A 23741-nucleotide genomic window follows, 5' to 3' on the forward strand; every position below is an offset into this window, starting at 1 on the left:
AAATAGAATAACATCTCTTAATGTCTATAATGATACTAGATTTTTCTAAATAAGCACTCTAATAACTTACACAGCAAGTATTTCAATAGTTATTGATTCACACAAATAAACATATTTCATTTAAATAATCATTACATTAAATACATTTGGTGTAAAATAAATAAATTAATAAATTTTCGAATACTATAAAAGTATATAATTTCTTTTACAGAGGCATTTTGGTTTTGAAGTGATATCTAGAAAATTAAAATAGAATTTTTAAATATAATTACATTTTTAAATATACAAACTTTCTCTAGTTTTTTCATATATAAACTTGTATCTAAGATATTTTAAAAAACAACAATTTTATTTTTTATTTTTATTCAAAGTTTTAAGTCATTCTTAATCGTACATGTTGTTCATATTATAAAATTTAAATTGATATACAAAAAGATCATAGAGAGATCTTTAAAATCAAACATCGCAAGTTTATTTCCTCATACCACAAATCTTAATATTAATGTAAAATAATAAATAAATTTATTAATGAATACAATGTCCATTTTTAAGTTAAGTTAAATATTTAATTAATATTATTTTTTCGTGACTTCAAAGTAGGCATACTAAAATCTAACATATCTCAATTACCACATTCTTGTGCAAACACTACATCCTGAAGAGCATTGAATCAATAACTAAGTTAACATCTATAAGTGTTGAAAATATATTTAACAGCTATTTATTTAAAATTACACCCAACTGTTTGTCAAAATATGCATGAATATATAAACATAGACCACTTTACCTAAAATTTAAAATATAAAACATTATTTGGTACTCACCTAAATCATATTTTCATAAAAAACACAAACTTTAAATCTGTCACTTAATATGGAAATTTATTATTAAGAAAAAGAAACTTGTTCAAGCTCAGCACAGACTGATTAATTATTTTAATAAATTATCAACAAAAGTTGAACAGTAAAACCTATATATTTTTAGACTGGTAACATAATTTTTAGTATCAACAAAATCCTCTACAACAGTGGGATATTAGATATTTTCCAAAAATTATTTGCCTTTTTCTTAACTAAATGTATATAATGAAAATTTTATGAACTTTGTAATAATTTATAGTATTATATATAAAATTAATTTAACTTGAACTGAATGTAAAAAAGTCTCATAGAAATTTCAGATATTAAATTGTTCAACAATTTAAAATGTATTTCAAATTTAATTATTAACAGAAACTAGATAATTAAAGATTGTGTGTAAGTTATCTGTATAGATATTTCACTGTATTGTATTAAAACCTTAAAGCTAGAAAATGTACATACTGATAGTATGCCCTACGTTCACCTGTATAGTAGAAAATCTGACTCAATCATGAATTATTCTGCAAACATGTGGAGCATAGATTTGATTCTAGAATAATAAGGTATAATTAATTGTTGTTTAATTATATTTTTACAGTGCTTTTATGATGTATAATTAAATTATGATTGCTACATGTATCTTAAAATTATTTCAAGAAAACTGCTCATGGATTATACTTTGTTGAATGTTGATAATTTGTGTTTATGAAAAAGTTTTGGATGCAAAACTTTTGAAATTTGATATAAATTTTTCACAAAATTTATTATTCAAACATTAAATAAATAAATTTAATTTTGATAAATTCAACAAAATTAAATTTATGATTTATATCTATCTATTTCAAATATTCACAGATGTTTAAGTAAAAACTATGGTATATTTTCATATGAAAGAAATTATATTAAGCTTGAGCTTGCGGTGATTGAACCACAGCAGCTTGAGGTGAAGGGGGCGTTCCAGCAGAGTTTCCATCACCTCCTTGCGGTGGACAATTACTACTTTGTAATGAAGTAGTATTATTTCCTAATAGAAAAGATCAACATTATAAACGAGTTCATACTTTTATGCAAATTCTTTAACTTTCATTAATCTTTCAGTTTGGATAAGAAGTATACTGAATAAAGTATTAAACACCAGACTATGTGAAATAATTCAAATATATCAATGTAATATATAATGTAATATATCAATGTAATATATAATGTATTATATCAATATAATTTAAATAATATATTAATAGATATCACTTGAAAAATATAATTTTAAATAAGGAACAGAATGAAATTACCTGAATGCAGTGTTTGATTCTGTGTTAGCCATGACTGATTTTGTTGCTGTTCTTGTTGTAATCTGTGGTGTGCCTGTTGTCGAGCTCTAAATTCTGCTGCTTTAAGTTGTTCTAAGTGAAATTGTTGTCGTTCAGTTATTAACTGTTGCCTTTGGTATTCCAAACCTGTGGTAGCAAAAAAAAATATTAGAATATACATTAATTTTATGTCTGCCACACAATTCATTCCTTCATGTCAACATGATATCAGAAAAGCATCAAAACAAATTTACGCAATACAAATTGATGCAAAACGAACCTTCTCTCTCTCGTTCCATAGTTGTTTCTAATTCTTCAAAATGCCTCAATTTTATTTCAAGTTTCTTCATTTGTGTTTCTACTAAAAGAGCTACCAAGGATTTAATTTTACGTTCTTCTACAGCAGCTAAATGCTTTGCTTTAACTGCGGCAGAGGCGAGAGCCGCTGCTGCAGCACTCTGCAAGCTGCTATCCTTGCTAACCACAGTTACTTGAGCTGGACCTGTAATAAGAACAAATCGATTTTATCATTGATATTTCACAAATTGAATGTTTTATTTTATATCATTACCTCATGTATTACAGTAACATTCCAAATAAAAAAAAAATATATATTGAAATAATATGTAACTAGTTGCAAGTAGCATTTTGCCTCTTAAAATAAGATATATGATCCCTGATATGTGTAAACAATTGACTTAACCAGTAAGAAATCAATGGATGAACTAGTCAAAAGTGCCATTCTACCTTAAAGAAAGTTGCAGAATCTTTGCAATAGGTGTACTAATTGACTTAATAAAACGAAACTAAGATTTAGAAATTTAGAAACAATTTTTAACTGTATATTTCAGAAGTAAAGTTTTCGCTTTCACTTAAATCTAAACATACGATTTACAATTGACATCTCAAACACATTTGCAATATCTGTAATTATATTATATTAAGTATAGTGCACAAACACATGCTTGCATGCCATTGAATTGCAACCTATTTTTCCAAATTTTAATTAAGTTATATAATTTTCACAGCACTGTTTAGGGCATGAACTTATTGCCTTAATTATTTTGTATAATTATCACCCAAATTATTTTGTAAAATATTAAGCATTAGGGCCGGTATATCAATTTCAGAGACAGCATAAAAAAATGCCATTTGGCATTCAAAAATTATCATTGGATATATGCACATCAAAGTGCATCAGATATTTCATAGAAATTTTAATAATAAGTACAAATTTTATTAACATTTCTATGGGTTCTGGCAAAAACAAGCTTCTCCTTCGTGAAATTAAGAACTCACCAATTAAATAGTTACTAATTAATTGATTAATTAATTTTTTTTTCTTATTTAAATTAAATATTACCTTCATTTTTAGTTGAGTCCTTAGTCTCAGCTTCAGTTTTTTCTTTTTCATCTACTGGTTTATCTATTTCCATGTCTTCAGACTTATCATTCTTATCCTTAACTTTCTCATTTGCATTATTTTCTTTGTCTTTATCATTTTCTTTGTTGTCTTCAGAACTGCTTTCTTTTTCTACTGTAGTGCCTGCTATTCCACTTTGGGCTAAACCAGCACTAGGATCGTACTTGCCGTCAACACTAGAGCTTTCTACATTTTTCATATGAGCATCCATCAGTGCAGCAGGTACTTCATCCTTGATAATTGATGATAATTGCATAAATCAAAAACATATAGTTTAAAGCATGGTTCTGCACTACTTTTCTCCAGTTAAGTTCTAATTGATAAATAAAATACCAAACATTTTTAAATTTAATATCTCTATATACCTTTATACTAGCAAATTCCTCCATTGCAGCCTTAGCTGCTGAAGCAGCCACCCGTGGATCTACAACTGATGCCAAAAATGCAACAGTTGACATTATGGGGTTGCCTGCTTTACTGAATGGTATGGGTTGATAAGCTAATGGACCTGTAATAATATGATATGTAGACAACAAAATGGCATAAACTTAATATTTGATAAAGGCATTGGTATTTTTTTTATGGTAATATCAATATGGAGCAATATTTAGTAGAAAATTTCATTTTATGAATAAATACCTAATGCTCCTCCAGCTTCTGCATCTTCTAAATATGGATCCTCAATGGGCAATCGCAGAAAATGTAAAATGCATTCATCTTGAGTTCGAGAACCAACATGTTCACACACTTTGTTCCAATCATCTTTATACATTTCTAAACCTTCAAGTAGTAAAAGAGTTTCCTGATCAGTCCACTCTCTAGACAATCCAGCTGCCTGTTTGTTCCTCATTGCTAATGGTTTTTTAGCATACCTAACAAAATAAAAAATATTGTTTTAATTTTAATATGTTAATTTGAAAAATAATGCAGCAAATAATACTAACTGATCAAGCTTAAGGCCAAATTGTCCTCCTGTTGAAGCAAACGTATCACTCTCTGACTTAACTGTTACACCAGGTGAAGGAGTGCCTTCTTCCAATTTAGAAGTCTGATCAGGAGTCTTTTTATCCATGTCTAACAAAATTTTAGCAGCAGCAGATGGTTGTTGAGTTTTTAATGGATTAACTGGTTGTAATCCAGAGGGAGTATCCGCTAACACATGGAAGTGAGATGTTGGGGGAGGACCCATAGATGATGGTCGGCAATCAGTATCAATCTAATTTTAATTTACATGTTTCTTAATAAGAAATATTACATAATTTACTATTTCAGAGAATTTATTCATTTAATTTAGAACATTAGTTTATGTCAAATTATTTTAAAATTATTATTGTATTCACCTGATAATTTATTAGGCCCCATTGCTCTAGAAAAGCATGAACTCTCATAATCGCACAGACGTCTCCAGCGAGGTTTCTTCTGCAAGCAGTGCTTGTCAAATATTCTGTTGGATTAAGTCTATATGTATCAATCATGAAGTTTCGATATGCTAAGTAGATTTCTGGACTCTTGGATTTATTTTTTCCATTGAAAAATTCTGGCAATGCTCTTTTCTCAACTGTGTGAACAGAATTGTAATCAAACCAAGCTGAGTATGATGGAATGATTATTTGATGTGTTTGCTCTGTAACATTATCTTCCATATCATCTTTGCTTATGAAATCCTGGAAAAAGTGTAAATGCATATAATATAGAAAGAAAATATATATATATATATATATATATATATATATATATATATACTAATTGTTTTTTTCTGTCCATTACTATTCACTTCTGAAATAAATAAAGATATATGCATTTAGAATTTCCAAATATACATAAAATTCATCTTACTTGAGTTGTGGTGTCGCTAATTTTGCTTGGCTGGGAATCATCTTTATCGTCTTCTTCAAGTTCTGTCACAGTACCTCCTTTAATAGGTTGAAGGTCACTGTCCTTTGTGCGACTTGTGAGCGGTGTTGTAGGTGTTGCAGGTCCACTTGTTATAAGTTTTGAAACCTATTCATATAATGATTTTATCTTTAACTACATTTTGAATACCAATGTCAAGCAGAACAACATATATGCATTTTGAAGATTCAACTATATATCCAAACATGTGTATTACTAGAAATTCACAAAATAGTTCACCTCTGTTATGACAGGCTCTGAAACAGGATCCTCCATATCCTTAGTATGATCTGGTTTCTCTTCTTCTTCTTCTGCTCTTGGTTTTTTTGAAACCACTACAGCCGGAGACCTTCCACTAAAAAATAATAGTTTAGAAAAGCATAAAAAATTATTGTCAAAATACCACATTGAATTAGTCATAATATATAGTCGTAAAATAAAGACTATTATAAGAAAAATGCAATTATAAATAAAATTGCCATATTTAAATAGGGGTTTCATAGTAAAACCTTTTTCGTTTTGCAGCTTTAGGCGGTGGTGAGGGTGACTTGCGTCGTTTAGTCTTAGATTTCTTTTTCTCGTCAGGAGGTTGCATTATATCTTCCACAGATAATCTGGCTGGATGTACCTTCTTTTTTCCATTTTCATCAACTTCATAGTCTTCCTCTGTCATCCACTCATTGTACTGCTCCAGATCTAAGACCCATGTTGCAGATACGCGCCAAACGTTTCTTCTATTGCTTGGAGATTCTGGATTTTCCATCTGCCAGATTATTTATATTTGTAATGTCATAATGAAAATTTTATTATGTGCGCATTCTTACAGGTATATCAATGTTGATCCAGGAATCTCTAGAATCTGGAAAATAATACCAGTGCATCAAGGTCATCTTCTCTCTTCTCAATACTGGTCTGGCAAACTCTTCCTCTAAAGGATCAACAGTGGGGTAGATAATGTGTGTTGCTTCTTCTTCATCATCTGCATTTAACATTTATTCAACAGGATAACATTACATATCTTAATTTGATTTAATCTGATCAACTTACCTACAATCTCTCCTTGATGACTGGTAACCAGATCCTTTATTTTGTTTACTAACTGTTTATCCACATCTGAACGAATATAAATTGCTGGTAAACGTAGGCATTCTGCTTCTAACAATGCGGCTTCAATTTCCATCAACATATTGACATTTATATCTTTTCGGGAAGGATTCTAACTCAAATATTAAAAATTTGCATATGTTAGGCAGTTACAACTATAAAACGATTTTGCAAACTGATAGTAAAATAATCGACTCACTTTCCCAATCTGAAAGTCAAATTTTCTCCATCTCTGCTCTAATTTAAATCTATACATAGCTGCTAGAATAACGCATAATGACCCGCCCGGTTTGAAGTCAAGAAACAATCTCATCTAAGTAAGATTCCTTAATATTAGATTTCGACAATAAACGTTACAATAAAATATCAAAATACAATGATGACATAGAATCATATCAAAGTTGATTAAAAATATTCTTATAATTACTTTATCTGAAGCAAAATAAAAATTAATAATCTTTTTATTGTTCGCATGATTTATATTATTAAATATATACATACTGGTAATCTTGTCATTGGAGGATCTACTGCATTTTTACCCAGTTTAGTTTCTTGAAATTGTAATAGTTGTATAATTAAAGACGAAAGACTTTCTTTAGTTGGTGGGTCAGTTTGTACATACTGCAAAACAATTACAAGATACAAATAACAGTACAGATTGATCCTATCAAATTTGTTTTTATGTTAATAAATATACCTTTTTACAATGTTTTTGTATCCACAAACGAATTCCCTCAAAATGAGTTAGAGTTTCTGGAGAGCTGAAGAATTCGGCATTAGGGCTGCCGTCCTTTTTAGGCCCAAAAGCCATCATATTGGTAAAATTATTAAAAATACTTTGCGACAATAAAATAAAACACACGCAAGTGACACAATATGAATGTTTTTTCACTGTGCACGTCTGAAATAAGTGAAAAACACGAAATCACATACGACGCTAGTTTTTCTAACAAACATAAGTGACACCCGGTACCATAGATAAAATGACTTATGTCGTAAACGATATCGGTGTCGTAAACGGTCGGTCTATGGATATGGAAAACAACGTTGGTACCATTGGTACCAACACCTAATCCTACCCATTATTGCCAACACTTAAATATCGGTTGTCAAAATTTGATGAGAAAAATGAGACAAACATTTTAGTAAAGATATAATATATAATTTCAATAAATAATTGTTAAACGTACAAAATTATTGCAAGCATTTGTTTTTTTTCGTTAATTGCTTATAGAAGAGTTGGTCCGATAAACAACGATATTATAGTTTTTTGGTTATATTTGAATTATAACATTGACCAACTGTTGTATTTATATTATGTATGTTACAATTTGTAAAACTGAACCTAAATATTGCATACATTTTTAAATCATATACATTCAATTTTGGATCACATAAAATAAAAACAATGAATAATCCATTGCACGGTACTGCTCACTTACTAGATGAACTTGATAAAAAGCTCATGGTTCTACTTAGAGATGGAAGAACATTGATTGGATACTTGAGGAGCGTAGATCAATTTGCTAATTTAGTTCTTCATCGAACTATAGAAAGGATTCATGTAGGAAAAGAATATGGAGATATACCTAGAGGAGTATTTATAGTTCGCGGCGAAAATGTAGTCTTATTAGGGGAAATAGACCGAGAAAAAGAGAAAAATTTAAATCTCATTGAAGTTTCTGTGGATGATATACTGGATGCTCAACGAAGGGAGCAGGAAAATAAGCAAGATCAACACAAACTGCAGATGAAAGCTGTAAAAGAAAGAGGATTACATCTCGTAAACGATCTTGGCCAAGATGATATGTTCTGAACGAATAAAAACTTATGTTAAGAAAATTACTTATATTTTATATTGTGATACATTGTCCAAGTTATGTTTAAATATATAAAGTATGCCAAAAATTTTGTTTTATTGATATACTGACAGACATAATTTTTTGCCAAGTATTTTTTACAATGAATTTGCAATACTTACACCAAAGCATTGAAACCCTGAGACTGTCTGGTTTTACAATTAGTGATGAGGATTTTACTGTCCTAGAAAATTCATTGTATGTTTTACAAAATGAAAATCATTTCAAAAGTATTTATCTTGTTGGTAAAATTTGTGGAATAGAAAATGATTATATCATATCTTTTGGATATGGAAAAGATGCATTATCAGATAGAACCTACTATTACAGTACTAATTGTTTGGATTGGGGACTTTTACCTCATGCTTCTACTGATGCCAAAAATTTATTTCATCTTTGTACGGATCCTTTTCAAGGAGATCCTGCAATGAGGTCATTCATTATTGCTGATGAAGTAAGTCTATTAGTATTAATTCTATAATGCATATAAAAAAATATGTTCACATATATAACAAATTGCAGGATAAGTCAGGTGTAAGTGAAATTTGTAAACTTACAGAAGAAGACAGATTAGCCGCTTGTGTAACTTCCATTATGGAAGAAGCAGCTTTAATACCAAGGGGTTCTCTTTATCACCGCCCTGATAATGTTATTGTTTCTAACTATTTGTTCGAAGGACTTTCAAGTATTGAAGCTTGTCAATTGTCTTCCTTTCAACATTACAGACCGGCTCAACATAGGTGGAACACAAATCTTCTCACCAGGAAAGATTATAACTGGTCATATGATTTTTTAGATACTATTGATTGTGATATACCTCTGTGTAAAACTTGGACACTTCAACAAGTTAATGGGGATGATATTGTTATACTAAGATCCCTTTATTGGCCTGGTATGACATTTTATCATAGGTAATAATTACATTTTCTATTCTAACAATAGCAATCTATAAATTTTGCAAAAATAATTCAATTGCACCTTTTTCAGACTGCAGACTGAAGAACATGGTTTCTTTTACTATGGCACCGGTAGAAAAAATTTAGATATACCATTTATGTTTGAAAATCTTGATTGAACTATAATTGAACTGATTACTACACGTGAAAAAAAGACTAAATATATATATATATATATATATATATACAAATAATATATTCTTTTATTGAAGAATAACTATTAAGAAGTTTAAAATTCAATTTTTTATTTCATTTATTACAGGTATTATACTCTCAAATGATGCAAAAAGATTACATGAGACATCATATATTATTTATACTTATTATGAGATAGTAAAGTAACTATAATTGCTACAATATTTGAATCAGTATCAATCAAGATAAAATATATTTTAAATTAGAGTATTTTCACATAATCTTTATAAATATTGAATATTTAGGTGTTCTATGGACATAATAAGCAATAATAATATTAGATGTTTCAATGCAATTTTGTGCAGAACACTGTATTATAAAAATATGTAATGATGAAAATGTATATTGATTTACAGCTATTTTGGAACATGGTCTAAATATTCTCAAATTCAAGGCACATTATTCTTAAAATTTCCTATTTACATATAAAATACTAGTTATGAAAATTTAGTACAATTATAGACACCTTAATAAGTATTCTTTCAACTTTTATAATGCCAACTTTAATAAATAATATTTGATTTAGTTATAATTTAAATAAATTTCTTATCATAAGATATAACTAACTTATTTATAATTCAGACTTATATTGATTAATAATGGGACTTAAGACATAAATAGAATTTAAGCCTTAACAACTTTTTTAAATACTACTGCTGCACATTTTGTTCACAAGGTTTCACTTGTGCCATAATCTTTCCTTCCCATAATGGTAACATATCTCCGTCATTGAATATTTCTTCTTGTATGACTTGGTTCTCAAGTTCCTCACATTCGGTTTTGAAAAAATACCTGCATAATGAACATTTATGTTATGTAAATACTATCCTTTGTACTTTTTTTTATTTAAATTTATGTCACTGTTCATTATTATTACTAGATATTAAAGTATTTAACAGTTGTAATAAATATTGTAATTAAAAAAATAATAATAAAGTATTCTGAGAAAATCCTAAGTTGTCGATTTATTTATATTTATACATTAATTAAGGTATTTGATCTAATTGAAGTGAAAAATTACAGAAGATAATATATAAAGTGATGGCTTACATTATAGCTTATAACTAATAAAAAGCAAAAATGAATTTGTTCATTTTCATTATAAAACTTGAAAGCTTAAAAGTGCTTACCTGTACATTCCCTTCTTTGGCAGAATTTCTTTAAATTGCTTCAGTGTGATCATACTCCCTGGTATTTTAGTTCTGTATGGAAATTTTTCATCGCAGAATGAGAAAACAACAACAGTGTAATCTGCATTTGAATTTATAACTGATGCAGAAGCAGATGTTGATATTGATGGGACATCTACAGGGGTGCTTATAGGTTGAGCGGTGTTAGAAACAACAGATCGTTTAGCTGGACGTCTTAAAGTAGATTGTGCAGACATTGTTTCTACTTTACCAGATGAATATCTGAAAAAAACATGAATGCACTTAAATAAAATAATTAAATAATAAAAATTATTTTATTACAATACCTTTGTTTGGGGTGCCTGCCCTGTTTTTCTTCCTCTAACAACCGCCTTCTCGCTTCTTCTAGTAAAGGCATGTTAGGATCAGTAGTAATTGAGCTGTTAGATTGTAAATCAAGTCTGTAGTTTCTATCTCTGTCAGATGATCCATAGCTGTGTCCTGGATACCTTTCTGTAGAACTTGAACGGCTAAATGGTTTACTGTATCTAAAAATAATTTTGAAAATTTAAAATGATGGAGTATCAATCACACATGACTTCAAAAATAGGCATTCAAAATTGCAATTATTTTAATTTTTAATTACAAATTAAAATATCTAGAACAGTTGTTTAACTATACACTTTTCTACTATTATATAATGAAAATATTTATTTACAACAAATAAGCACTAACTTTTCAGCAGGTAACGGTTGACCTCCTTCCATCAACCACAGAATCACCCTTGATTCACGTGCTTTAGTTCCAACATTAACAGTTGAAGGTGGCGGCATGGATCCTGACATCACAGAAACTCCACTATCAGTGAAATCGGTAAGAGTTTTTTTACTAGCAGACCTAAATATATAATGAAACAATAAGTTAATATTACAAAAATAAAATTTTAAGTATGTTCTATTTATAATTATTTCTAATGTTACTACCTCCTCGCAATATTATGTCTATTGAAAACTCCATCATTATAATCAGGCATAGAATGACTTTTGCTCATTGACTTAGTTGTTGATGAAGCAAAATCATGATAATCCTGTACATTTCCTGAATCTCCAGAAAATGTACTAAAAACGTCAATTCTATCACGGAGAACTGATGTTTTAGAATGATGATGTATTGAATGATCAGATATTTTGGATGCAGCTTGATGCAATTGAGTGGGTGGTGTATTAAAACCTCCTGGAGTTCTAGACGGTGTCAAATCTGACCAAACTCTTGAAACATGTTGATCTATATTAAATAAATACAAAGGTTAAAGCATAACAAATTTTTCCATTTAACTGTAAAATGAATAAAAATAATTCTGTTAAATTCTGTTCTGGTAAAGTTACATTTAAAATATTTCTACTAATGAATGAAGTAAGTACTTATAAATATTAATATAATATACCTAATATATCTTGATCGTTATCATCATCTAACTGTAGCCTTTCTCTTAAAGCATCTGCCAAAGCCCTTTGTTGCCCAGGATAAGCATTATCACAAATCAAATCATTCTATCATAAAATATAATATAATTTATAATGTAATTTTGTTTCGATAACCCAATAGGTTTATAATTACCCCTGCATCTAAGATATTTCTGTCCAATTTTTCTTTTAATTCTTGTTCTCGTTTCACAATCTCTAATTTACTCATTAATATTGCAGCAAATTTGGCAGGTTCCATAGGAAGACATTGTTCTTTTTGAACCCTTTGTGTTCTTGGAATAACCTTTTTAAATATGACATATATTTAACAATGATAATCCAATGATTAAAATCAAGTCCAATAATGAAAACTAATTAGGTACCATATCATTACGATCTCTGTTCAGTTGAGCACTTTCTCTTATAGCACGATTGTGCCTGAAGTGATGTCTTCCAGTATGCATTCTTCCTATTGATATTCCATCTCTACAAAAAAAAATGTTTTTTTTATTGAAATAGGTATTATATGTTTAGACTCGTATTGACTAGGAATATATCTACATATTACGTGTATTTGATTCAAAAATTTTATTAAAACAAATATTTGAAAATAATGGATATAAACAAGTACATAACAGAAATTATAAAAAAACATAATAATAATAATAACATATAAAACATTTCCAAAAAACTAAGCAATCTATTTGATCTGCATAGATCGATTTGAAAAAATTATCCAAAATAGACAATAATAATAAACTATTTGATGGAAAGTATGCTATAACTATGTATTGATAACATAACTTACACAGAACTTCCTGACATAGACATAGTGTCAGAATCTGTACGACCACTACTCATTGACTGCTGTTCAGAGTCTTGTCGGGACACTGGGTTATAAGAAGAATAGGCAGCGTGCGGATGCGAATACACAGAATATCCACGAGACAGCAAGCTAATTGATTTAACCAAATCGCAAACAAATATTTCAATATTACACTTGATAACAAGAAAAGTGCATCTTTCAAAGTGAAATGTCCATTCAATAGACATATTAGTTGTGCAGATTTATTATGCAGACATTTTTTTGCAACTTGAAGTGCAGTGTTTCAAGCAATTATAAATGAATATGACAATTTACTTCAAAATATATAAATGTTTGCATAAATCATGGAAAGCAAAACTAAAATTTCATATATGTAAAACATGCTAAAAAGCAACGAAACTTTCCAGATTTTCTAACATGTAACTTTAATAAAAATTAGATAAAAATGCATTGGCATTCAAAGTAGTAATAACATTACTATTAAGTAATGAAATTATAACTTTTAATAACTATAAATTATGTAAACCCAACATTCATAAACTACAGCTACAACAAAAACTACACAATAAAATAATTTGGAGGACTGTGCATACCCTGCAAAGGTTTCAGGTTTGGGCCTTTGGTCTAACCTTCTTCTTTGAGTGGCCATTAATAAATCTTTAGTAAGCCTGGGTGCTATCCCTTGTTCTGATTGAAAACTGTCCCCAAGTTCCAAATCTTCGTGCAATGTTGGTAGAGCTGAATTACTTTGGGTGCAAGATAAAACCTAGTTAAAAGAGTATAGATTATTAATACAGTATAAGACAATCTTAATAGATTCTAATAATCCAGCTCAGAATATTGGTTAAAAATATATGACTAACCTGCGCACTCCCTGAACTAGAACTGCTACATGTGTCTGAGACATCATTACAATTACCTTGGCTTTGCATAAGCTGAACATGAGACAGATAAATTTCTGATTTCAGAAAATTGGGATAAGTTGTATCGTTAATAAGTTTTTCTGCCTAAAAAGACATTAGATCGTATATATTCCTACAATTTAAGATGAATGACAAAAATACTATATGTCTTTAACGTACATCTGCTTGCATTCCATCATAAATGTCAGCAGTTAAAATTTGATCATTCTTCAAACCCAATTTAATTTGCCTTCTTAAATCTTCAGGAACTGATAATTGACTTCTACGTAAAAAACGATATATGGCTCCGACCATTTGTTTGACTTTTGAAGGATTGGTTTGCTGTTTTAAACCCTCACAGGCAAAATAAAAATTAAGTCTGTCTGCATGAATACCCCCTTCCTGTTCCACATATTTCTTAAATAACTCAACACCTTGCCTATCTTCTAAAAGGCTTGATAGTTTTCGGGCCCATCTCAAGTAGGAAGGAGGAGTTCTATCAGGAGGGGGTGGAGTTTCTCGAAATCCACGTGAACTAGTGCTGCAGCCATCAGGTTCAAATCCATTTAAAACTTCTACAAAATACAAAATATCATCAACTCAGAACATAAAAAGGACATAAAATGTATCTGTGTGTGTTGAATATTTAAAAAAAATTGAAATTTAATGCAAAGGAAACATTTTCTCAGACCCACCTAAATAAGGTGAAGACATTCGCCCATTATTTATCAGTTGGTTTGTAAAACTTTTCCGAGGTATTGCATCATCTTGCATTAAATTATATCGATGATGCGAATATGGACCACCACCATCTGCCAGTATTTCCTCTGCCCCTGGCACGGGCGGTCGAGGTGAAGTCTCCAGAAAGGGGTCTGATTTGTGAAATGATTGAGAAGATAAAGCTGTAATTTAACATATGTACAATATGTGCTGAATTCAATATTATCGTATTCAAAAATGTATTTAAAACATATGTATATATATATATATATATATATATATATATATAAACTATAGAAATTGTTATTCTACTTTACAATTTAAAATTAATTTCATCATTGCAAAAAAACTTCAAATATATATATATATATATATATATATATATTGTGTATTATAAATAAGAAAAATTTATATTATTAAATAAAAAAATACCTGATCTTGGTGGAAACTGTGACGTATTTTGATTCATAACTTAACAAGTTTTTTAATAATTACTTGCAGGATTATTTCCCCCAGTTTGCTTAAAAAGCAGGTTGAGCACCCCAGAATATGCTGCATGGTGTTATGTACTCTGGAACAACATTTTTTTTATAAAATAAGTTAATTATATATAATATGATTATGTTTTCATGCATCCATGCAGCAATATATTGTTTTTTCTTATATATATACATACATATATATATATATATATATATATATATATAATAAAGATAGTGGAATGAATAAAAATAAGATAAAACAAAATTTCAATTCAATATTCATCTAAACATGAAAGGTAATAAGAAAAGCAAGCAGGTAAATGCTTCAATATGCCTACCTACCTACATTATGCTTGGCTAAACTCAACACAGTAATAATTCTATTAATCACAGTAGGTAAAAATACATTGAAAAAATATGACAGCTTAACAATGAACATATGAAATTTGAGATGTATATATTTATTATGATATTACTAAGAAATATAGTTTGCACGATTGAACAACATGGACCGTGTAACGCACTACATACAACTGAATGAATGAAGTAGATCGATTGCTAGAAGTCCTTCCCTTGTTATATACTATATATTATCCTGCTTGATATACAAAAGGTATAAAAAATTATTTAGGGTATATAGCTATGGTACATTCTCGTAGCACAAAACGTTACAAGATAAATATATAGCAGTATGTATTTGCAAATGCAGTATGTAAGATATTAAATAAATTATCATAATAATCAAAAATAAAATTAAATTCAAATACAATGATGTAATAATTATAAAATTTGTAATATATAACAATTTAATCATTATATGCATTATTAATATTTAATCAAGTAGATGTTGCCAGAAGAGCTCAGGTAGCAGAATTTGACCCTCGTCATAATTTTGTAAATCATAACAAAAAAATATAAAACATATATAATGTTTTTATAAAGACTGTATTTCTCTGCTCTCGATCAATACTGTAAAGCTAGACCGGGTAATATGTGCAGAACACAAAAGAAATAATACAAAGCGGTTTCAAAAATCAATAACCCGGGGTATTAGTTTCAAAATGGAAGATGAACATCTGTGATGATTTGTTAGACTGACGTTAGCCAATAAAAGTAAATGATATGTTCATTTGTGTAGGTAAATTGATGTAACGCATGAAAATATATAACACAGACACTCATTATATATATGTATATATATATATATATATATATATATATATATATATTAACAAAGTCTAGTAATCGGGCATAACATCAATAAAAAACATTTATGCCCGATTACAAGTCTTTGTTAATACAATATATATATATATATATATATATATATATATATATATATGTGTGTGTGTGTGTGTGTGTGTGTGTGAATAAATTGTTGAATGCAAAATAATATAAAAAAATTTAATAATTGATCTATCATTTTTTCAATACTCACAATTACAAAAGCTTCATTGAAAGATCTCAGATTCATTTTTATACTCATTTTTGCTATGAGATTATAGAAGTTATGATTGTCATAATATATTCTAATAAATTAAAAAGTTGTACTATTTATAAAGAAGTTCAGGATGCAGGAATCTGAAAAAGACAATCTATTAATTTCGTATTATTTGATACAAAATTGATCTTTAATTCAACTCACCCACCTCTATTTTGAATATACATTTCGTTCTTAACAAAAATTGATTGCAGAATAATATTTTTGTTAAATGAAGAAATATGTTGAGGCCGCTATGTTGATCTATAAAATAAACAAATTCAATTAATTTTGTATTTTAAAAACCACAGTCCTTAAAGGTTAAGAACTGTCAAGTTGCTATATACATATTTGAATGAAAAACATAGAGCTTGGTTTATTTAGGTATATTTATTATTAGTATTCATTGTTCCAATGACTAAATTATAAATTAAATTCATTACTTTATTTTTGTCTCAATACAAGTTAAAATTAGTCAAAATGCCACACAACACATGCTAGTTGTATGTTTGACAGTTAGTCGCCATCTGACAATATCGCGAATGATATTTTGTCAAAATCTAAGATTCACACTACACACATGCGCCAAGTTCAAATCTTGCGCATTTGAGACGTGCATTCGAAAGCGAATACAAAACAATATCATTTATAAAATAATATAAACTTGAGACTTAAAATTATGTCTTATATTTAATAAGACGTTATCTAAAAAATCTCATATTTGCAGATAAAATCAAATTTGTAATTCAATACTGCATCTTAAAGCCACAATCACAAAAGTAGTTTTATCAAGCATGCATATGGTGCTATTTCAATTTTAACATTCTTATAAATATTATGATATTATGATGTGGTAAGAATTATATTATATAATAACCCCAGATTAATGGAGATCATGATGTGATTTTCAACACAATACTTAAATTATAAAGTTTTCGCAAACAAAGTTTGCTCTACAAAGTCCTACTTTCCTTCCCATAATAATTAACTTTTGTAAATATGTAATATCATATTACAAATAATTCTATTACTAATATGTGTATAGTAATAAATGTCACTCAACATTGCAATTGGTGCTCCAAAAATATGGTTGAGTGCACAAAGTTGTACTTGTAGATATTTACTTCATTCATTGTCCGATAAAGGAAATCGTTCTCTTGTTATATATTGTAGTGAAAATCCTCATGCTTCGAAAATTAGCTTTTTATAACACAATATAAACGGATAGAACGAGCTACGGGGTCTTAGGACGAGAAATGCATTTGCTTTTTGCTTTGCAAGAGTGCACACTAGGGATGGACTAAAAAAGGTTACTATATTACTAAACTGTAACTATACATCATTTTTTATATGTAAATATAAAAAATCCCTATTTCAAAAAAAAAAATGCAAAATTTCGATATCGAACGATATTAAAAAATAGAATCAATTTTATATAAAATTTCGAGAATTTTCTTGTGTAGATGCAATTTTATATATACATATTTCTAAGTTAGTAAAATTATAAAGAAAACTTTATAAATATAACAGTTTTATTGTTTCTATTACATAGTGTAGTCCTATCATACCATATGGATCAATGTTTTTTGTTTGTTTTTAATATTGGGTATTTAATAATAAGAAATTTTTAAGTGCTTTTTAATTTTTTACTTTTCATTTTTCAAACTCTACTGTAACATATTTTAAATTTTAAATTTAATTATAGTTACACTGAATGAAGACTAGGACTATAACCCAAACTTATGGAATTCTAGAACAAATTTTTAAAAAAAATCATGTTTTTACGTAATTCAATAATAATTGTATAAAAATTCTTTAATGGTTTTAGTAGTAGTAGAGAAGCTGAACTACAATGGTTTTTACGTATCTGACTCTTCAAATTATTTTTTTACATAATTTTGAATTAAATAATCAATTCAATATTACACCATTCTTATAGAATAGAATGTTAGAGATTTATTCCGCTTTTTAATCAGCATTTTTACTAAATTCAATAACAAAATATTTTGCCATCCCTGTATTTCAGCATTATCTCTACAAGAAACGGACGGGTGTACGCGACTAACAATCATTTTGAATCCTGCACAAAATAATCCCTCTTTGAGGTAATATTACTTATTGTTGGATTTAAAGAACTATATTATGAAACTTAAGAAGATGAGTATTACTACCTACGTTAGGTCACTAATCTTATTTCTAGAAGGAATTAAATAAATACAAATGCACTACAATGGCTGAAAATAAGAATTTTCTATTTCTTGAAATTTATGTAAGATCCGAATTTACAAAATGCCTTCCTTCAAAATATATTCACAAATTTATGTTAGATTAACATACGTCTGTTTTCAAAATCTTGTGAAGATAAAAGATTTTGTATTTTCCAAGTCTTTTTTTTCTTTTTTTCGAAGTATTACTTGTTGATCATTTCAGGACAGGTGTAAAAGTTACTATATAATAATTAATATTAAATAATAATATATATATATATATATATATATATATATAATGGTTTTATATTTATTGACACAATAGTTGTGTGTAAAATTATGTAAATATGTACACTAGAACCAATAAAACAAATTCTCCAAAATTGTCTATATTTAACCATATAACACATGAACATTGAATATTAAACCAAGTGAAAAATCAACACATTTCAAAAAGATCCCTTTCTAATAAATGTTAACGATGCAAAGGACTGGAAACAAACCAGTATCGACGTAATCAAATGCTTCAAGAAGGACAAATGTCCTTAGGACATCGGACAAATGGACAAATCAAACATAGGGACTCAATCATCCAATCTTATAGAGCAAGGGGTGGAAATTATTGAAGCGTATATAATCTCTCTGTATTCTGACAAGTTTCTGTGCAACTTTTTTCATCAATATTATTTCAACACGCAAAAATAGGCAGCTACTATTTATGATATATTATATTTCAATATGTTACAGCTACAACATGACGAAGATTTAAAATATGTATATATATGGGATAAAATTCTTATTTTTTCTCAAGATTTTTTATACCGTTTGTATAGTATCTACCTGTACATATTTTATCAATGATACATAAAATAGAAAAAAACGCACTTTATTATTACAAAAACGCAGGAGAATTTTATGTACGAGGTCTGTTCAAAAAGTTTTCGTAATTTTCGTTTTTTCAAAAAAATATTTATTTATTCGTCTCCATTAATGTGGTCCCCTTCAAAGTAGTCCCCCCCAGATATAATACACTTATGCCAGCGTTTTTTCCAATTTTCGAAGCACCCTTGATATTCACTTTTTGATATGTCCTTGAGCACTCTCGGCGATTTTCTTCAATCGAGGAAAACCGCCGTCCTTTCATGGGTCTCTTCAACTTTGGGAATAGGAAAAAGTCACACGGAGCCATATCTGGTGAATTTTTGCACTTTGCAACACTTTATTTCATTTTTTACGCAAAATTTAATACAAATTCTTTGACTTTTTCAATTCTTCCATTGTAAAAATCGCCGAGCTCAGAAAAACACGTCAAACCTTAGCGACTACCACAGACAAAGTAAACAGTGAATATAGCTGAAAATTTCATCATACTTTAGGGGCATGTATACCAACACAATAAAAAAAAAATTTTGACAATCAGACACTCCAGCCCCGCGAAATTTAATTATTAGTAATTCCGGGTACTTTTTGAACAGATCATGTATGTATTCTCGACGTTCCAAGTTATTTTGAATCAGTGTGTGAGTCTTTTGCTTTAAGTATAAATAATTAAAATATGAGTAAATAATCGTTTTAACCAATAATAATTGTGACTTAGCACCTTCATGGCGCAATTTTCTTGCCACAATTGTCATGAGAAAAAAAATACATTTTGATAAATGAATTTCGAAGAAACAGCAAAGCAGATTTATACTGAAAATCGAATCCCAACTGATAACAGAAGATAATGTTATATTGGCTTTTAAATTTTCAAAATGATTTCGGCTTTTTGCGAAAAAGTGGATGAATAATTTTGTATTTCTCAGCTAATTCTAGCGAAACGGATATACCTAACGCGAGTATACCTGTCGATTTTCACGAACTATTTTAGAGAAAACTTCGACAAAAAAATAACAAATTTTGGGCAGAATGTCCTAAAGCGCCAAGAAAACAAATTAGCAAATCAGACTTTTTGCCGAGAGCATAATATTTCATGTATGTAGCAACCAGCGCTCATATACTCGAGAAAGGGATCAACTAGTTGGTTTGGTATTTAGCCTTGAGGCAAATTACATGAACTTCCCGATATGTGTAAATAATCGACTTGATCAAAAAAATGTGTAAATAATATACTTCATCAATCCTACTTTAAAAAAAACGATAATAATTTTAGCAAAGTTTGACGAATTTTTAAAATTAAACTACTTGTTGTAAGGCCGTAATATTACAGTAAGTTCTATAACACCATGATGTATATCGCCAAAAAAAGTTCCATGAAAGAAGGATTAAATTTTTTTTTTCAACAGTTAATTACAAGAAAACGGCTCGGTAGATTTTCACCTAAAATTAATCAGTATCATTCCCAAATGATATCTTTCGAACAGTTTTTGATTTTTCAAAATCGGTTCGGTAGGATGAGCTTAAATGTGGACGAAAATTTAACACTTTTTTTCAACAGTTAATTACAAGAAAACGGCTCGGTAGATTCTCACCTAAAATTAATCAGCATCATTCCCAACTAATATCTTTCGAACAGTTTTTGATTTTTTAAAATCGGTTCGGTAGGATGAGCTTAAATGTGGACGAAAGTTTAACACTTTTTTTCAACAGTTAATTACAAGAAAACGGCTCGGTAGATTTTCACCTAAAATTAATCAGCATCATTCCCAACTAATATCTTTCGAACAGTTTTTGATTTTTTAAAATCGGTTCGGTAGGATGAGCTTAAATGTGGACGAAAATTTAACACTTTTTTTCAACAGTTAATTACAAGAAAACGGCTCGGTAGATTTTCACCTAAAATTAATCAGTATCATTCCCAAATGATATCTTTCGAACAGTTTTTGATTTTTCAAAATCGGTTCGGTAGGATGAGCTTAAATGTGGACGAAAATTTAACACTTTTTTTCAACAGTTAATTACAAGAAAACGGCTCGGTAGATTTTCACCTAAAATTAATCAGTATCATTCCCAAATGATATCTTTCGAACAGTTTTTGATTTTTCAAAATCGGTTCGGTAGGATGAGCTTAAATGTGGACGAAAATTTAACACTTTTTTTCAACAGTTAATTACAAGAAAACGGCTCGGTAGATTTTCACTTAAAATTAATCAGTATCATTCCCAAATGATATCTTTCGAACAGTTTTTGATTTTTCAAAATCGGTTCGGTAGGATGAGCTTAAATGTGGACGAGAAGTTTTTTCGAATTACAAAGAAACGGCTTGGCAGATCGTTGCACAAAACTGACAAACGATAGTCCTCACCGAAATACATCAAATGGCTTTTAAATTTCTAAAATCGGTTCAGGCGTTTTTGAGAAAACGTCGATCAAAAGTCTAATTTTGACAAATGCCAAAAAGACCATACTGATTTTTGCAAACTTTGACTAATTTTTAAAGCTGAACCAGTTGTCGTAGGGCCGTAATATTTTAGTATGACCTAGAAAACTATGGTATCTTTCGTCAAAAAAATAATCATAAAAATCGTCAAAATTTTTTTTTTTAAAACTTTATTACAAGAAAACGGCCCGGCCGATCTTAACCAAAAACTAATCAGCACGATTCCCAACCAATATCTATCGAACGGTTTTTGAATTTTCAGAATCGATTCAGAATTGCGGGCTAAAACGTGGACGAAAAATTTTTCACTTTTCTGCAATTTACAAAGAAACGGCTTGGCCGATCGCCGCACAAAACTCAGAGACGATTGTCCTCATCGAGATACATCAAATGGCTTTTAAATTTTTGAAATCGGTCCAACCGTTTTGGAGAAAACGTCGATTTACGGCAAAAAATCTGTTCACACACACACACACACACACATACACACACACACACACACACACACACACACACATACTTTTTCCAAATTTGGTCTCATTCGATTCAGAATGGCTCGAAACGTCGAGAAAACATAAAATTAACGATTCGGATTTTTTGATGAAAACATAAACTTCTCCTTCGGGAAGTTAAAAATATGATTACAGTATAGGATAATAATTCTATTTTTTTGTGTTACATATAACAGAAAAATATTATGTACTAGTATTAGGCACACAAAATTGTGAACCAATTTAACGCCACATGATAGGTAATTAATAGGCACATAAGAAATATAAAAATGTATGTAAATAATTTTTGTAGCAATTTATCCATAAAATGAATATAAACTCTCTGTATCAATAACCAGTGCTCCTATTATCGAAAATAGGAAAGGGTTGCAGAAAGGAAGAACGCACGACTGACTACTGTCTTCCAATTAAAACGAACTATGTATAATGTGTCAAACAACGGAATTTACTATTTGTCATTTAAACCGTTTACAATTTCACCTAATCCTATAAACCACAAAAAAATTTGGTATTGATAATAATTGAATCAATTTTTTTAACAGGTTAAGATCGATATAATACATAATATTTATCAATTAAATTATAATTTGCTCTCTACATGATAAGAATGCCATTACTTCTTATGAAATTTCAAAAAATATTTTAGCATCAATTAGTGATCACAACGAAGCTATTTATTTGATCTAAATTTTTCAATTGTGATCAAGAACAGATGCTTAAAAGCATCAAATTCAAATTGAAGTTTGAATGAGAACACCTAATAATTAAGACTAATCGAAATGTATGACTTTAAATAGAGCTAGTACGTGAGTAGTAGTTGAACTATTTTGAATTTATCTAGCAAAAAGTACTTTAAAGATATCATTTCCAAGTTTTGCAAAATACGAAACGTTACACCAGCAGAAAACAAAATCAGGAAACTATGTTCGCGAGAACGCCAGCATAACGAAACTACATAGCAAAGCACAAAAAGAACTTTTCTATTGTTTAACAGACTGTTTTTGCTTTCATATCGTTTTTGAGAAATAGATAAAACTGGATGTGTAACTTCTCAGTTTGCTCTGGCTAATGCAGTAAAGGAAAAAGTTTCAAATCTCTTGTAG

The 23741-nt window shown here is 29.1% G+C and overlaps 4 protein-coding genes across 4 annotated transcripts; 2 read left to right on the top strand and 2 right to left on the bottom strand.

Annotated features, from left to right (window-relative positions):
• Window positions 1-1346: 1346 nt before the first annotated feature.
• On the bottom strand, window positions 1347-7592 carry LOC113372547 (SWI/SNF complex subunit SMARCC2). Its single transcript, XM_026612889.1, has 16 exons — window positions 7285-7592; window positions 7089-7208; window positions 6787-6900; window positions 6531-6699; window positions 6308-6462; window positions 5993-6246; window positions 5724-5838; window positions 5427-5591; window positions 4931-5254; window positions 4535-4806; window positions 4230-4462; window positions 3956-4098; window positions 3531-3822; window positions 2448-2669; window positions 2150-2314; window positions 1347-1884 (listed from the first exon to the last, which is right to left on the bottom strand). The coding sequence occupies exons 1-16, from the start codon at window positions 7399-7401 to the stop codon at window positions 1763-1765; spliced, it is 2982 nt and encodes a 993-aa protein (XP_026468674.1). The 5' UTR covers window positions 7402-7592; the 3' UTR covers window positions 1347-1762.
• A 214-nt stretch (window positions 7593-7806) lies between these two features.
• LOC113372563 (U6 snRNA-associated Sm-like protein LSm1) lies at window positions 7807-8486 on the top strand. The gene has a single exon (XM_026612911.1). The coding sequence runs from the start codon at window positions 7909-7911 to the stop codon at window positions 8401-8403; it is 495 nt and encodes a 164-aa protein (XP_026468696.1). The 5' UTR covers window positions 7807-7908; the 3' UTR covers window positions 8404-8486.
• A 63-nt stretch (window positions 8487-8549) lies between these two features.
• On the top strand, window positions 8550-9544 carry LOC113373548 (radial spoke head protein 9 homolog). Its single transcript, XM_026613839.1, has 3 exons — window positions 8550-8900; window positions 8969-9357; window positions 9434-9544. Exons 1-3 carry the CDS (start codon window positions 8550-8552, stop codon window positions 9519-9521), a joined length of 828 nt encoding a protein of 275 aa, XP_026469624.1. The 3' UTR covers window positions 9522-9544.
• A 666-nt stretch (window positions 9545-10210) lies between these two features.
• On the bottom strand, window positions 10211-16854 carry LOC113372549 (axin). The gene is made up of 16 exons (XM_026612891.1): window positions 16770-16854; window positions 16559-16701; window positions 15071-15209; window positions 14614-14820; window positions 14099-14493; window positions 13880-14023; window positions 13610-13782; window positions 12999-13145; window positions 12574-12676; window positions 12345-12494; window positions 12172-12277; window positions 11711-12011; window positions 11463-11624; window positions 11075-11275; window positions 10728-11009; window positions 10211-10389 (listed from the first exon to the last, which is right to left on the bottom strand). Exons 3-16 carry the CDS (start codon window positions 15105-15107, stop codon window positions 10248-10250), a joined length of 2550 nt encoding a protein of 849 aa, XP_026468676.1. The 5' UTR covers window positions 15108-15209; window positions 16559-16701; window positions 16770-16854; the 3' UTR covers window positions 10211-10247.
• Between the last annotated feature and the right edge of the window lie 6887 nt (window positions 16855-23741).

This window comes from Ctenocephalides felis, unplaced genomic scaffold (assembly GCF_003426905.1).
Source record: "Ctenocephalides felis isolate EL2017-DRISC unplaced genomic scaffold, ASM342690v1 CF-g0.4_SCAFFOLD_01604, whole genome shotgun sequence".
Taxonomy (NCBI): domain Eukaryota; kingdom Metazoa; phylum Arthropoda; class Insecta; order Siphonaptera; family Pulicidae; genus Ctenocephalides; species Ctenocephalides felis.